The sequence below is a fragment of the Nematostella vectensis genome, chromosome 2 (assembly GCF_932526225.1).
Source record: "Nematostella vectensis chromosome 2, jaNemVect1.1, whole genome shotgun sequence".
Lineage (NCBI taxonomy): Eukaryota > Metazoa > Cnidaria > Anthozoa > Actiniaria > Edwardsiidae > Nematostella > Nematostella vectensis.
In genome coordinates this window covers 17,279,094-17,296,307 of record NC_064035.1, presented here as the reverse complement: position 1 = coordinate 17,296,307, position 17,214 = coordinate 17,279,094, and the positions used below count along the sequence as shown (strand labels likewise).

Below are 17,214 nucleotides of genomic sequence, written 5' to 3'. Positions count from 1 at the left end.
AAGAAAAAAAAATGTTTTGAGCGAAAAGAAAAGCTAAAATAAACCTTTCCGAGGCTGAAAGGCTTAAATGATAATTTCTTTTTTTTTATATATGACGCACATTCTATTCTTTCTGCGCTTAGGTCGGTGTAAAAAATAATAATTGCAAATTCTTGTGAAAATAAAAGGTAAGGCCAAAGTTAAAAGCATTTTATTCCATCGAAGCTTTGGATCTTTAATTAAATGATTAATCTCTATTATTCTAAAGTAAATATACATACATACTTTGATCTCGGGGGAGGGCGAGGCTTTACTGATATACTGTTTGTTGTAGTTGCCTCGGTGAAGATAGTTCCATTGGAAACTTTTCAGTTATGTTTGTCTGAGCAGTCAATTATTCGATAATTTCAAACGAAGAAAAGAAAAAATAAGAGTTGTGAGTTGTTATAAGTTGAACTCTGTATGTATTGGCGTTCTTCTTGTCTAAACATCCGCCCGCCATTTTGAATAATTTAAGCACGAATGAATAATTAAGCACGTGACTACTAGAAACCCTTGGGGGCAAACTGCAGCGTAGCACTGGATAGAACAGGGAAATGTTTAGACCCTGTCAAAAGCTAACAAACTTCACGTACAAGGGACCTATCCATGACAATATCTCACTTCTCAAACGATAAGCTACGCTGGAGTGCGAAATCCTGTAAACCCAGGTGCTAATTTCTCTTTGTGTTGCCGTTTTCGTCAAGAGTCAGCCATTATTTCAGTCATCGACTTCCTCCTGCCTCAAATACTTTATTCTAAGCTCGAAATATCTGTATTTTTATAAATATCATCGTCGTGGAAGCTTTATCAAGTCACCGTCTCTATTGGCTCGAGTATAGAAGCTGAACACGTACATTCTGTGGTCAAACTTTGAGTATTATTTTGCCGATTGTGTCATTTCTGTTTCCTATCAGAGCTGTCGAGTTTATGCGCGTTTTAGGTGCCCCCGATGACGATGGACTTATCTTTTCTATCTCGCATAGATAGAGCAGATTTTTCTAGCCGGAAATAAAACACTAATGGCATCAACAAGAATAGGACAACGACGAGAATTTCGCACCGGTGGACACAAAAATAATGCTGTCCAGCAAGAAGACGTGAGCCTCCAAAAAACCCAGCGTAATTTGAGAGGACAGGAAAAAGCCACTAAAAGATCGGGGAAATCTAGGACAGACGAAACATCTAGAACTGTGTTCAAGCTAGCTTCGCCGCCGAACAAAGTAATTCACCGCGAAGATACCTATATTACGAAGAAAAACGTTTCTAATTCGAACTCTACGGGAAATGAAATAGACCAGGGTGATGACACCAATGATCGCAAGAAGTTGGAACGCAAAAAATCCGATGAAGCAAATCGAATCAGTGTGAGTAAATTGAAAAATATATTCGACACAGCGATTGCTAATGAAAGTGTCAATGCACTAAATGTTTATAGGGTTGGAAAAACAAGGCCGAAATCAGATGATATCGCCAAGATAAATGCCGAAAATCACCGTGAGTCTCAAGTGAATAGATGGTCAGTGCCAAGTTATGTAAAGAAAAGCTCCCCGGAAAGTCTGTATAAAATCTTTGTTACGGAAGGGATCGCAGCCAAGAGAGCCAAGTTCGAGAATAATTCTCAAGAGAGTCTTTCTGTGGCAGTGTCTTTGAAAAAATACTCGCCGAGATTGTCAGATTTAGTACCGGAGCTTGAAGGCATAGAACCACGACCACGAACTAGATCTGACCCTGGAATCCAACCCCTATCAGTGGGTAGAAAGAAGCACAAACTGCGAAGCCGGTCACTACTTGATAGTTTGAACTGCGACGTACCAACAAATGTCAATGAATATGGGTATTACTTTGATGATGAACCAACTAAAAAAGCACAATCACAAGATGATTTGCTCAGGCCAAATGCTTACCATTTAGATATTACTGCAGTCTCTCGCAAGAATAATAATCAAACTGTTAAAGACAATTCAAGTGTCAAATCAGGTGTTTTTCATGGTGACAACAACAATCAGTATACTGATAAAGAAATAGAAGATGATTCCCCGTCATCAGAGAGTCGCATTGACTCTGGCATATCATCTTCATTAGAAAGCGCAATCGAAAATGAGGTTGTCCCAGAACTGGAAAAGCAATACGAACAACAAGTACCAGACCCTAGCAGAACACTATTGATGACAGACGGGCAAGTGGATGTCAGACTCCAGAATGAGCATAAAGAGCGCAAACAGCTTAGGAGAGTGCGACCCCTTGACAATGAGCCAGGTAGTGTGCGTGAGGCTTCCTGGAAAGATGAGGCTGAACCAGTACCAGAAGAGGAACCAGATGTTGACCTTGTGTTTAGAGACCCTCATCTCCAGGTGGAGAAGGTGAAGCTGAATCTCCAGGATGTTACTAGGGATGAGGCTAGGGCCAAGCCTATTGATGAAGAAGAAGAATTGACAGAGGAAGAAACTGGTAGCATCATTGAACATAGTTCGCCAGAGCCAGATTCTCAGGATATTTCACCAATTTCATTCCTCTTTGAGAAAAAGCCTCTACCCTCTGCGATTTCTAGAGGGGAAAAGAAACCACGGCGTAATGTTGGGTTTGTGGAGGAAAAGGAGCCATTGGTGTTTCATACATATAGTGCTGAGGAGTACGACAGAGGGAATGAGGAAATTGATCCTGTCACAGCTTCAGCTGAATGGGAATTGGAAAAAAGAGTGGAAAAAATGGATGTGTTCTCAGTTGATTTAGAGAAAGGTATGTTTATCAAGATATAAAATTATTGAAACTATGACAATAATTTTGATTGTTGCTAGGTTAATAGTAGAACTGAAGATATTAGTATTCTGTCACAGGGATTGAATTACTTGATCTGATTCATGCTGTATAATTCACAGCTGTTGTTTTTAAAAATGGTTTCAATGGTATATGCTAATTTTCATTTGAGTTATTCAGAAAGGGAGCTTCACTGTCCTAACTTACTTTTTTGGTTCCTGTGAGATATTTGTAAAAATACAAGGTCATGGTATATTATTAGTGCTTTTTATTATGATTTGAACTGTTTGTTAAAACCAAACAATCACAAATGTCTGTGTTACTAACAACTGATAAATGCTAAAATTCTTGAGTGTTTTTTTTTTAAGTTGAATGTTACTATATTTTTCTGCTTGGCAATTTCTGCAGCCTTGTTATTGGGAAGGAAACTTTATCTAGAATGAATTGTTTTTGTTTTCAGTTTGATCATCCTTCTAGGGTTAATTTATGCATAAGTGTTTTATCAGTCTCTTAAATTTTTTGGCAGTCATTATCACTGATGACTTGGCGTTACCTCTCATCAGTAGTGACTGTGACTGTGATAGACTTTGACACATACTGCACTGAGATTTAAATTCCCTCATGCATTTGCTGATAAAATAGACCAATAAAATATAAAGGAATGATCTATTCATTTTCCAAAAAGGCTTTCAAACTCCCACTGTGAAATAGTCACACACTGATTGAAGGCCATTAATCAAAACCTCTATTTTGGTTTAATCCCTTATACATGTATAATAATTCAACGTTTATTTTTGTTGGGATCATAAATTCCTTTGTTTGACAAAAGCTTTTAGTATGATTTAACTGATTATTTTTATAGATCAAAAGTATATGAAAAAAAGATCTGCACAAAAAAACATCCACCTTGTCTTATTATATGTAGAAGTGTTTTAGTCAATACCTCAAAACTTGTACTTTAACATAGCTGTCAACTCACCCGCATTAGGCGGGTGTCACAAGACTTTGGACCTCATCACAAGGCTTATTTTTGTGAGAATGTTCATACATTCTGTGTATTCACCCGCATTGGCTCTCTTGTTTTTTTTTTCACATGTTTACTGTATTTTACCCGATTTCACAAGATTTCTGTACATGTTGGGCTTACAGCTATGCTTTAATAAAGAATTTTGTTCTAGAAATTATTTAACATTGGCATGTCAACAGTGCCGTTTACTAGTATGATATCTTGAGATTGGCTATTCTAATAATAAAACCAAACAAGACAAGTTATGATTAATGATTAATGTTCATGACAGTGGAAAATATATTCACGATTTTTGGTCCATAGATCTATAAAAATCTTTTTTTTAAAAGATTTGTACAGAAATCTTGTGAAATGTTTTTTTTTTCAATTATGTTTTTTTCAGTTATTAGTCTCTTATATTTTGGGGTACTTACTGAGATTTTGGCAAAATGTGTTCCTATTTCCTATATGTATATATGTGTTCCTAAGTTCCTATTTTTAACAGACCCTGTCTTGCCATGGTTATGGCTTCCATTTTTGACTTTGCAAAACTGAATCAGATCATTTACAGAAAATGCTGAAACTCCAGTCAAGCAAAAATGGTTGTGTAGATGGCGCAAAGTTAGCAATTTTTATGTGTCAACTATAGTTGTTCAAATGCTAATAGGTTTGCTTTTTTAGCAATTAAAATTTGTAATAATGCTGATGCATAACAAATTGAATACCAACAATTTTTTGTTGGCCTATCTACACAGTCAAATATTACAGCTTGTCGACTTAAAATTGTAGTGCAGCTGGAGCTTTATTTGCATTTCCTTTGAAGTTTAACTTATATTTATGATACATTTTTTATCTCAAATACTTAGCCTAGTTTAGACTAGGCTAAGCCTTTGAGCTAACATTTGGGGCTAACATTAAAAATGCATTGATTCATTATGATTTTTATTATTATTATCTTTTCCATTAATGTATATTTAACATTTGAGCTGAGTTTGTATAACAATTTTCACAATTCTGGTATGAGATCACACCTATTTTTGATTTTTTTTTTTAAACTTTAATAAGTTGCACTGGAAGAACCTTGTAGATAAATTTATGTAATTAATCTATCCAAACTTTAAAGTTTCATTTGAAAAATTTATATCCAATGTTTATATCATAAGTTGTTGTTTTAATAATTACCATAATGCTTTTTAAATAAGCACCCTCTTGAATTTGAATGTAGGGTCCCTTGGTCCATTAATTCAGCTTTAACTGTACATTTTAAGATCTTATATTTAAGATATTATATTTCGTTTTACTTTGTAAATTGTGTTTTTTTATGAGTTGTGTTTTACATTGTTACATAGGTGTTTTTCCAAGCTTCACCAGCTGAGAAAACTGATTTAACTTCTGTCATTGCAGATGAGAAAGGCCTTGGCCTGAGCATCATTGGTCTTGGGGTTGGTACAGATACTGGCGTTGAAAAGTTGGGGATATTTGTAAAGTCACTGACAGAAGGTGGTGCTGCAGAGAAAGATGGCAGGTATGTATACATGATTCACCATTTGATCAACTCTTTAAACAGTTTAAGTACATTTTTTAATCAGTATAGCTGATTTATTTGTCTGTTTCCTGTAATGGCCACCCTAGCAAGATTTATTGAGACCAATATTCTAACACTGCATCCTTACATATTTCTCAAGGATTCAAGTTAATGATCAAATTATTGAAGTTGATGGTGTATCACTGGTGGGCGTCACCCAGATGTTTGCTGCTGTCACCCTCAAGCACACCTCAGGAACTGTTAGGTATGTCCACCTGCGACGTGTCAAGGGTGCCACTCAGGGGGGCGCACAGGGTGCACATGCACCCCCCTTGACCACCAAATATTATCATCCTCAAAATTTTACAGTTGCCCTCAAAGCTTCACTTCTTGGCCGCTAGTTTATTTTTTCATACCATTTCTCATCCTTGGACATAATCCGCTGATATCCCAACAGCCAGAAGGGGTTAATTTACTAAATAGCATTTACCATTATAATTTCCCTATTATCATTTCCACCCAATAACAAAGACTGACCAATTGATTTTTTTCACAGATTTCTGATGGGGCGTGAGAAAAGCCGAGTACATGCCCCAGTTCGGCCTATCTCACATAATAGTTTGCTTCTCTCACGTGACTCAGAGGAATTCCAAGGCAAACTATCTCAGGTATATAAAATAATTACTGAGTTACTAAATTACAAAGATGTTGTGTAGCAATACTTTTCTACTCAATCTTGCTTGTCCAATGTGCAGTTTACACTGGAAAGTAGAAAAGAAAACTGTTGTGGCTTTTTGCTATGATATAATAACAATAATAACTCCTAAATGAGTAAACTTTAAGATGTGTCAGTGAATGGAATTTGATAGTAGCTTATGCCACTCTCTCACTTGTGCTTGTATACTCTCTTCTTGCATTTTATTCCATGCCATCTACTCAAAAGCTCTAATGTTTCATGTGGTTGCTTCATGTGGAATCCAAGTATAAAGTTTTAGGACATTAGTTTAGGTTTTGTCTTCTTATCTGGCTTAGGTTATCTGTATCAGATAAGTATTTTTATCATGTCAGATAAATATGTCTGTAGTCCTTCATAGCTGAATACCAAAGTATCATCATTTGACACCAAGGACACTCCAGACCTTTCATTGGAACACTAATAATAGCAGAGTATTATATTAATATTATACTCATCTTGAGTCATGGAGATCTGTCTGCCAGGGGGATACACATTGGATAGCCGGGTTTACCAACTTGTAGCTGTGGCTGGAGCTCTTGCATTAGGCCTATTACTGCTACTGAGCTTATGTTACCCTGAAGCTAGAATAATCCATAGCGCCAATCCTTGGTATGCTGTAGCGGTTGTTGAGGAGTTGATATATCGCTTGTTGTTGGTGGTGTTGGCAGTCACTTCGGTGGTAACTTGGTGCAAGTCTTTCAGGGTGAGAAAACTGTAATTTGATCAGTGCAATATTTATGGATGCAGTATTGGGTCATAATGCCAAATGGTTCTTTTATTCATTGTGACAGATTTTTTGTTATTTTTTTCTGCATTTGTTTTGTCTTTTTACAAATGTATAAATCTGAATTTTTCTGTGTCTCTACACATAACCTAACAGACTAAGTGAAATACTATCATTTTTTTAAAAGAACTTTTTTATTCTTGCAAGCTTACCATCACATGTATTATTGAAATTGATTTGGAATGTGATTTTTTAAGACTTGGAAAACTTGTTTCTAACTTTTCTCTTTTTGTTGTTGTATGATTAAGGATGCATCTGCTCTGTAAATATTTGCTTTTTAAGGTATTCAAATATAGATCCAATCCTTTGTTAAATTGAGTCCCTGTGGTATTGTCTAGTAAGCAAGTATGAATGTATCTATGTGCAATGCCATGCTATTTTTAGGCAAATTTCACATGTTTCAATGTCCAAGCACATTGCCATGATATTTCTTGAAAATAATTATCTGGTTGCATGTCCCATTTGTGTACATTTTTGTCATCTTCCTATATCATTGTGTATTAGGCTGAGCAGCGTGCTGACAGAGCCGAGGAAAGAATCCAAGAGCTAGAATTACAGATAGCAGCCATGCAATCCCAGGACCTTCCTGTGAGTATGATATCACATTATCACACTGCTAGAATTGTCTAGAAAACAGCTATACATACTCTTTAGTACAGTGGTGAAAAGTGACTTAACAAAAGAAACTATGGTATTTATTTATTGAATAAGGTATTTATTTTTTAAGGTATTTATTTATTGAATATTTAGTTTGTCATGTTAATTTGATGCTGATATTAAATAAGCTATACTCTAATGTTTGATTCTTAATTTATAATGCTTAAGAAATTATTTTTATTAGTTCTATTATTTTCTTATTCATGTTTAATAACAAAGCGTATAAATGAAATATATTTAGTTCTTTGCCTTCATAAGGAAGAAACAGAAAGGAATTGACCATCCACTTTAAGAGTTTTTGTGTAATATAGTAGTGAACATTGCACAGGGGTTTCAATAGAAGGCTCTTACTGGCGATGGACTGCCAGCTACTTTACTGTTCACCGGCGACTTCAAAACTTTGAAGTCAGATTTGAGACTGATAATAAAGCTCTCGCAAATCATCTACAACTTGTAATAAGGAACTGCTATTATCACTATCCTTTATTCTTTTTTTATATATTTTTCTATAAACAATATATAATAATGATAACAATAAACAATTTTTTATATCACTTGAAAAGCATTTAGTGCTATCATGGATCTGTATATAAAAAAAGCATGGGTAATTTAAGAGATTTTTAACAACATGGCATATATATGATGAGGGAGGGGGATTTGACATGGCAAACTTTAGTATATATTTAGCATAAGAGCATTTGCTAGTTATATGACTTTTCAGCTTTTGTGTCATTTTCAGAAGAATGAGTCCAGTACAACAGAATCAGACTCTGAAAAACTTGAAAAAGCTTTGGCAGAGATGGCAAGTAGAGCAAGAAGTGCAGAGAGTGATCTTGCATTTGTTGAGGCGGAGAATCAAGACTTGTTAAAGCAGCTGGAAGAGAGTAAAGGCATGTACCTCCTTCTGGAGAAGAGATACCACTTACTAAAGAACAAAGTCAAGGAACTAGAAGATAGGTAGGTGAAGACTTGTCATGCACCATATGGCAAAGCTCACGGCCATAAAACAATGAGAAAATCCTGTATGGCCCAAGCAAATGAGGTCAATAAGATATTTATTATACAGCTTTTTGAGAGAGTCTTTGTTCCTGAATGGGATGTAGTGACCGCTAATCAACTAATAAAAGTACACATAAGACCATAACTATAATAAATCTGTAGTAGAGAGGCTAAAGTACAGTATGGCAAGGAAGTCCATGTAAACTAGTCTCTTTTGCCTGGCATTAAAGCAGGCAAGTACAGGTAAACCCCTTTCTTTCATTGGGACATACCACCTCAACCTTTGTATTTTCTTTTTCCCTGATTCCGCTATGTAAATCACCTAGTTTTTCTGCAGCTTGTCTGTAGTCTTTCTATACATTCCATGGTAACCATTAGTCTAATGCTATTTGGACATTATTGTGCAATCAATGAAAATTTATTCTGCAGGAAATGAATATTAATTATTGTTGTGCCACAGGGAAAAAATTAGCAAGCAAGAGAAGAGTGATAAACTTGTGGTCACATTAAGGAAACGGGTAAGAGTGTTGCCTGCTTCTTACCAATGCATCACAGACATGCTTTGCATGGTTGCCAATAACTAGTGTTTGCCACTTGTATCCAGTTTCTTCACAAGCTACTTGTGCACGGCCGTAGCAGGGGATGGGGAACTTTGGGGAATGGGCCCCCACACACACACACACTCCCATATCTTAAAAAAAATGATAAGAAACTCTTTTCAACCCACTCAAATTTTCTTAATATCTTGCGCCTAAATCAGGGCTTCTGGAATAACGCGCTTGTGCGGAAGCGTGTAATTTGGTTTTCTCCTCATAATGTGCATAATCCCACATAATTTGACTAAATTTTGAAAGACAAATGATTTAAGTGCACAGCTGATGTGTTCTTTTAGGGTTCTTACCTTAGATATTCTTCGTAAGAGTGCGGTATTTCAAACTAAATTTCGAAAACAAATAAAATGACAAGGCGTTCTTTGCTAAACTGCGAAGGCCTAGAACTAATCATAAAATACCTTTTTCAATTGGCTGGTGGCTAGGAGCCAATGAAAATTCGCCTAAGATAATTCCGCGCAAAAAACAAATAAACCTTTTCAAGTTATTTCGTGCTTTCCTTCGGTACAAAATGTAGTTTGGGCGTAACAGTTGATATCCCGTGTACAGTAATTTAGCGTGTAATCCAGTAAAGAATCCTGCAAAATTGTGATTTATAAAGAAACATGTATTGCAAAATTCCACGTAATTTAGCGCGTAATTATTGTTTTTTATGCATAATTTAGTGGGTAATTTAGCAAAGGATCCTGCGTAATTTTGGTTATTTATTTTTTTCGCGTAATTCCAGAATCCCTGCTAAATAAAAACAATAACAAATGTTTGCCTGACTAGAGCTTTTTAAACTAGATTGTTGACTTGGAGCAGCAGTTGGAGCACAAGGAGATGACCAACCATGAGGTTCAGACGTCAGATGACGAACCTCAAGTTAATGGCTTCAATGGGCATGAGAAAGACATGCTACCACAAGAGAGATACTTCTCTCTGGAGGCTGACAAATTTGAGCAAATGACAACAAGTAGGTTTTTTCAGCAATTGTTATGGGGTACTCTGCCATAGTCACAGAGCAATGGATATATATCTCTGAAACTGGGTGGCCAAATGCCCTTGGACCTATATAGGGGTATTCATATCGCTGATATGTTTTATTTACCATTCTTTGGGTGGGGCTCTATGATATGCTGCATGCAATGTTCAATTCTAGTACTTTGAAGATTTTTGGAAGTTGGCAATGGAGGATAAACTCCCTACTACAGTAACTTCCCGGTTTGCAGAAAGTGTGATTTTGCCATCCACTTTTACTCTTCATTTAACGTTACCTGTTTGTAAAAGTTTCTGTAAAGAGAGTCTGATAATGCTGATGGGAAAGCCTTTGCTTGTTTTCACAACTGATGTCTTTGAAGTGTGGCATTTTTTAAAGGACTTTTTATATCATCATCAATAGGCTTAACCTCGAATTTCTATTGCAGCTCTTAAACAACTGCTAGGGCTTAAACACGTGTAAAACAGAAGCCCCCTATTGGGGCTTTTGATATTTTTTATAATGCAGAAGCACCATAAAATTTTTAACACCAATCTTTTAGCTTGAGAACAACTAACATTGTAGCTTACAGTGGCACAATGCTTATGTTTTTTTTTGAAAAGATCATAAACTTAATGTTTCATTTCGTAGTCTTATGACATTTTTTTACTAAACATTCACTTTACCATCAAGGTGAGGACAATGATCTGGACCTGAACAGCATCCCCTTCACAGAGCCTTTAAGCAGTGACTTACATCTGGAGAAGAAACGATTAGCTGAAGCGCAAAACAAGAAACACAAGCCCACAAGAGCTAGCTGGGCTAGGTCCTCTGACAGCATAGATGTGAGTATATCACGTTTGTTAATCAATACTCAAGTAGCTGTGTTCCTTAACCATAGTAATAAATATGGTTCACCAAGACGGTTTAAACTTTTTGCTGTGTCTAGTAATACTAGTTTTGTTTTACATGTTTATTAGTTAAAATCAAGCTGCTGAATAAGATAGTTCAATCATGCACAGGGGGGTAGTTATGGCTACACAAAGGGCATTTGTGTGTTTTGTGCAAATTAAAAATATTAAAGAAAAGTGTGTTTTTTTTTCTTATTGTAAGAGCTACAGTATGCAGGGATCAGGGATTGAGTTTAAAAGTAGGCAGTGGAGATGGATAGGTACAGGGTGGAAGTTATTTTATTCTTTTAGTTCAAATAAAACTTTAATCGACTTTTTAAAAAAAGTAGCAGGCGCTCAGGAAATAGTAGATGGCAGTTCCGCCCGGCTGCCTGGCCAGAATGAAATCTCTGGTATGATGCTGTCTTACTGCATGTTATCCCAAAGCAGTAAGACTTTGCTTGAAATCCAGTGTGTTGTGCAAATGCATAATATTTTAGTATCCCCCCTGGGGCTAGCAGTAAGGCTGAATGAGTTTATCATTCTATTTCTCAGCAATACTTTGACTCCTCCATGACCATGGAAGATAATGATGATGACGATGATGATGACAATGATTTAGTCAATCACTCTGTCAAAGATGAGAACCCCAATCTCGCCAAATCCCCAACTCGAGGATTTGCTTTGCCAGGGTTCCCGCTTGGTGGCTTTAAGCTTAAACCAACTGGCAAAAACCTTAAGGGAGACTACCACGACCCTATTGAAGAGAAGTCCAACTATACGTCTCCTGGTAAGATAATTGATGCTTAACCTGGTAAGATTGTTGATGCTTACCCTGGTAAGATTATTGATGTTTACCCTGGTAAGATTACTGATGCTTACCCTGGTAAGATTATTGATGCTTACCCTGGTAAGATTACTGATGTTTACCCTGGTAAGATTATTGATGCTTACCCTGGTAAGATTACTGATGTTTACCCGGTTAAGATTACTGATGTTTACCCTGGTAAGATTATTGATGCTTACCCTGGTAAGATTATTGATGCTTACCCTGGTAATTATTGATGCTTACCCTCGTAAGATTAGTGATGTTTACCCAGGTAAGATTATTGATGTTTACCCTGGTAAGATTATTAATGTTTACCCTGGTAAGATTATTGATGCTCACCCTGGTAAGATTATTAATGTTTACCCTGGTAAGATTACTGATGCTTACCCTGGTAAGATTATTGTTGCTTACCCTGGTAAGATTACTGATGTTTACCCTGGTAAGATTATTGATGCTTACCCTGGTAAGATTACTGATGTTTACCCTGGTAAGATTACTGATGTTTACCCTGGTAAGATTATTGATGCTTACCCTGGTAAGATTATTGATGCTTACCCTGGTAATTATTGATGCTTACCCTCGTAAGATTAGTGATGTTTACCCAGGTAAGATTATTGATGTTTACCCTGGTAAGATTATTAATGTTTACCCTGGTAAGATTATTGATGCTTACCCTGGTAAGATTATTGATGCTTAACCTGGTAAGATTATTGATGCTTAACCTGGTAAAATTAAAGGAGGAAGATGAAGGAGGGAGAAGACATCTTCTCGCTCCTTTCTCTTTTTTCTTCCCCCTCCCCCGGCCTCAATGCCCTGGGTTTCCAAGGATTGTGTTGGAGCTGTTTGCACAATGGCCCAACTTTCCACAAGCAGTGCAGGGGGTGCTTGCGCAGTCTGCATGGGCCATTTTGATTTACAAATCTCGTATGATGTTTTAAAAAGGTATTATTTTTTGGTGTTTGAATATCGCAAGTTTCAAAGGCACCCCTTTTCGAACACATCTTTTTTCATAGATTCAAGAAGTAGTTTCCCCATGGCTAAAGACAAGTCACAGAACGTTGTAGTAGAAAACTTACTGGAGAAACAGCTGACCAAGACAAGTAACAAAGTGTCTTCCTTGCCGACTTCCCTGGACCGAGAGGAGGAGTGCAGAATGTCAGAGAGCACAGACGTATTCTCAGAGTCCACCAACTCACTGGATGAGATAGAGGAGGCAGCTAGACGGGTGTGTTGAGATGATTGCTTGTAATGCATCAAACAGTCCTGTATCTCTATTTCCCTCAACTGACAAGGGTGCTTGCACGGTTGACAAGCGTTTTTGTTTTTACACAGAATAGCTAAAATAACCATTCAGGTTTAATAAATGACCTTCAAACTATCTGATAAATACAATATTGGGTTTGAAAAGCTCATATTGTGCAGTTGGAAATGGATAGGAAATGACTTGCATAGCTTGCGATTTTGTTTGGTTTTGGGGCAGTTCAATTCAATTAGTCCTAAGGTGCCCTTTTTAAACTATTCTTTTGGATTCCAGATTGACTCAGACCTCGCCTCGTCCCAAGCTTCATCTCGAGGCTCTTCGCCATTTCTTCCTCCTGCAATGCCTCTCCTGCAGATGAAGTCAGTGCCGCTCCATTCGTATAATGAGATGGCGGTGGATGTGCCCCAGGGCCTTGAAGATTCAGGTAAATGACAAATCTTTCCTCATGCTGCCGTCACGTTACTAGTTTTTAAATAGGTTTTAAATTTGTGACACTTTCCAGCTTCGTTTTATGACCAATCCCATCACATTTTGCATTTGGATTACGCTGGAAAATTGTAAATTATAGTGAAGTGAAAGTCACAAAAAAGAGAGGCAATAACATTTATTGGGATTGGTGCTGCGACATATTGGCAATCCAAATAGAATTAACTTCCATAGCCTACTACATCTTTTTTTAGTGATGTGTTGTTGTCATTTCAGCCCAAAGTCCCGTCGAGCTTCTCAGCTTTAGCCCAATAAGCCAGAACTCTGCAGAAGGCATGTCACCAAACTCACCCGGGAGCTGGCCCATCCGGCCTGTTCAGGATTGGGATACGCAACAGGTAGGCTTGGGCAGGGCAGGTTTAGCTTTCTCCTTGTGATTGTAGGGTTTTTATAAGACTAGGGGCAGGTCTAGCTTTCTCCTTGTGATTGTAGGGTTTTTATAAGACTTGGAAGAAGTTCTAGATTTCTCCTTCTGATTGTAGGGTTTTTCTAAGACTAGGGGCAGGTCTAGCTTTCTCCTTTTGATTGTAGGGTTTTTGTAAGACTAGGGGCAGGTCTAGCTTTCTCCTTGTGATCGTAGGGTTTTTATAAGACTTGGAGCATGTCCGGTTTTCTCCTTGTGATTGTAGGGTGTTTATAGGACTTCGGGCAGGTCTAGCTTTTTCCTTGTAACCAGGGTTCTACATTCCCGGTTTTCACGAAACGCATCCTAATTTTACATTTTCTGTATAGTCATTGTCATAACCAAGCTAGCTATAATTGTGAAATATTTTAATATTTTTTTCATATATATATATTTGCTGAATACCATCTTGCTTATTGCAGGTCAGCCTATGGTTGATTGGTAAGGAGTTTGAGCATCTGGTGACGGATTTCGCAAACAGGAACATCGATGGAAAGCAGCTTCTCGCCCTGGACAACTCCAAACTCAAGGTATGCACATGGGCCTCAGCCAGGGAATGGGGGATGGGTGTGGGGGCGCCAACAGAGAGCAAACTGGAGGAGGAGCTGATGAGGGAGATCGTAATGAGAGGTCAGCCGAAGATTAGAGGGTGGGTGTGCTTGAACAAAGTGCTAACTGGGAAACTATAACGATGAAACAAAGAGGGCTTGGCTAAGGCGATTGTACAAAGAGGGGTGGACAAAGGCGATGGTACAAAGTGGGGTGGACTAACACGTTGGTACAAAGTGGGGTGGACTAACACGTTGGTACAAAGTGGGGTGGACTAAGACGATGGTACTAAGAGGGGTGGACTAACACGTTGGTACAAAGTGGGGTGGACTAAGACGATGGTTCATAGAGGGGTGGACTAAGACGATGGTACAGAGGGGTGTAGACTAAGACGATGGTACAAAGAGGGGTTGACTAAGACGATGATACAAAGAGAGGTGGACTAAGACGATTGTACAAAGAGGGGTGGACTAAGGCGATGGTACAAAGAGAAGTGGAATAAATCGGCAAATACGAACAATGTTTTTTTTTTCAGACTATGGGACTCTGTCAGAACGACCGGAGCCAGTTGAAAAAGAAAATCAAAGACCTTAAGACTGAAAACGAGCGTGAAGAAAAGGCCAGAAAACAGAGAGAAAAGGATATAAAATCAGGCAAAAAGGAGGTAAAAGGCAAAGACATGCTAGGCTTCATCAAGAAAGGGAAGTATACGCTTACCACGCCTTAGGTGATAATAGCCATTACAGATTTCTTGTATTGCTGATCATAGTCACTAGGTATTTCTTGTATTTTCTCTTGAAATTCGAAGGTGGCGAGTTACTTGTTCTCGCATGTAGCGCGAAAGTCGATACTTTTGCCACAGACGCATGCACTGCAGGGTCTGGTGCAAGGCATTGTTGAGCTCTTAAAGCCGCATTGTCACCAGTTTACTTCCGGTCGATTACATAACAATCTCCGATGATTTTTAACGGAAAACGCGAAAAATATTTCAAAATATTGGAAGCAGTGTGTTTATTGGAAGTTTCTTTGAGGATGTGATTGATAATTTAGAGCGGATGGCCTGTTTAATATCTCGGATTTTAATAGATTCTTTTGTCTTTTAACGGTTGAGGTTTCCGTCGGACCTCCGGAAGTAAACTTGTGACAATGCGGCTTTAAGTAGGGCAGGGTTTGAGGTAAAGCAAGGTCAAGCTCCGGATTGCGTCTGGGTATTGGGGGATACAAGGCATGTCTAGCTCTGAATTGCGTCTGGGTATTGGGGGATACAAGGCATGTCTAGCTCTGAATTGCGTCTGGGTATTGGGGGATACAAGGCATGTCTAGCTCTGAATTGCGTCTGGGTATTGGGGGATACAAGGCATGTCTAGCTCTGAATTCTTTTTTTTTTTATGAATACGTGTTCGGCACGATTGATATTGATAGAAAGGAATTGAGTTTGCCCTCACCTCTCCTCTGTACGTAGTGTGTGATTCGTGCTGGAAGCAGGGAAATTCCTGCGTTTTGACGCTTTGATGTAACGCATGCGATGTTCTTAGCCTCTTTACAAAGTTTTGTAAATATTGAGTGTAAATTCCTGACGTAAAGTTAATCGGTTTAAAGCTTAAAGTAACATGCGAAGACAGTCTGCCTGGTTCTAGCATTGGCATTCACCCATATGATTCTGCAATAACCAGTTTATCAGAGTCAATGTGAGAAGCTATTCGTTTTTGCGATCACTAATTATCCTCCGCACAAAATTGGATGTTTCTAGAGACCTCTCTTGATACCTAAAGAGAAACCTCTCTCGTTATCTAAAGATTCATTCTGCATTTTGCTATGCAGACATTGAGTGGTAATCCCTGAAGGTTAGCCCTACAAATTCTTCATTTCTGATATCGCAAAGATTCCGGTAGTCGAAAAGCTAATGATGCGCTCACCTGCCTAAAGTTTTCGTCTTTTGTCGGGTTGATAACACAAATGCTTGGAATTACTGTCTAATTTTCTAGACTTTTCCCCGGGTGGTGGCTTGACATGTGGGTTTTCATAGGCCTGTTAGTCTGTCGTAGAAATAATTAGACGAATTTATTAAGTGGTGAGCGAATTGGAATTTCGTCAGTAATCTTGGGGTATAAGCCAACAAATTCGCATTTAGTTTAAAAAAAACTGATGGAAGATCATATGTCAATACATTTAGTTTTGTACAACAAAAAAAGTTTAATTTTTCTATAATTTCTTTGAATTTATGTAAAAAAAAAAGATCTGTAGAATCATGACGTTTGACATAATTCAGTTGTTAAAATGTTTGGGAGTTAATCACCATCGCCACAAAATTGGGCGATTCATTACAATACAATATTTGTAAAAAAAAAAAAATACGTCGACAGTTAATAATGCTTTGTATAACTAAAATCATTCTTCTATAATAAAGATTCAAAGTGATGCACATCACCACTTGTCATCTTTTAACCTGCCCCTGCGCTATCCACTATTGACATACACCTATTTCAATAAACGTTGTCAGTGCAAATGGCGAGAAAAAATTGGCAAATGGGAGTTCTAAGACTGACCAATCACTGCTTAGGGGTATAGTTTTTAGTAAGAATAAAGATGACAAGTAATATAATCACATAAATTATCCACATTTTTTCTAAATTCAGTAGAAATTTGACGAGTTCGTTTGTAATTTTGGATTGCAGAACTACCATTTGAAAAAATTAGCATATGCCATTTGCACTGACAACATATTTTGAAATAGATATATCTCCT

At 37.6% G+C, this 17,214-nt stretch overlaps 1 protein-coding gene and 1 long non-coding RNA gene across 2 annotated transcripts; one reads left to right on the top strand and one right to left on the bottom strand.

Moving 5' to 3' along the window:
• Positions 1 to 530: 530 nt before the first annotated feature.
• LOC5515768 (neurabin-1) lies at positions 531 to 16,896 on the top strand. The gene is made up of 15 exons (XM_048722312.1): positions 531 to 2,757; positions 5,186 to 5,306; positions 5,467 to 5,571; positions 5,863 to 5,974; positions 7,331 to 7,414; positions 8,223 to 8,440; positions 8,943 to 9,000; positions 9,880 to 10,048; positions 10,745 to 10,896; positions 11,497 to 11,731; positions 12,784 to 12,995; positions 13,305 to 13,455; positions 13,734 to 13,855; positions 14,343 to 14,450; positions 15,005 to 16,896. The coding sequence occupies exons 1-15, from the start codon at positions 1,041 to 1,043 to the stop codon at positions 15,194 to 15,196; spliced, it is 3,756 nt and encodes a 1,251-aa protein (XP_048578269.1). The 5' UTR covers positions 531 to 1,040; the 3' UTR covers positions 15,197 to 16,896.
• Positions 5,340 to 6,902, bottom strand: LOC125560558. The gene is made up of 2 exons (XR_007306675.1): positions 6,197 to 6,902; positions 5,340 to 6,067 (listed from the first exon to the last, which is right to left on the bottom strand). It is a non-coding gene; the product is annotated as an uncharacterized LOC125560558 (long non-coding RNA).
• Positions 16,897 to 17,214: the final 318 nt, after the last annotated feature.

Excerpts from the sequence above, each read along its gene's own strand:
- LOC5515768 (XM_048722312.1), top strand. The coding sequence starts at position 1,041 with ATGGCATCAACAAGAATAGGACAACGACGAGAATTTCGCACCGGTGGA. Across the intron at positions 7,415-8,222 it reads TGCAATCCCAGGACCTTCCT|AAGAATGAGTCCAGTACAAC; the intron begins GTGAGTATGATA and ends TGTCATTTTCAG. Across the intron at positions 14,451-15,004 it reads TGGACAACTCCAAACTCAAG|ACTATGGGACTCTGTCAGAA; the intron begins GTATGCACATGG and ends TTTTTTTTTCAG.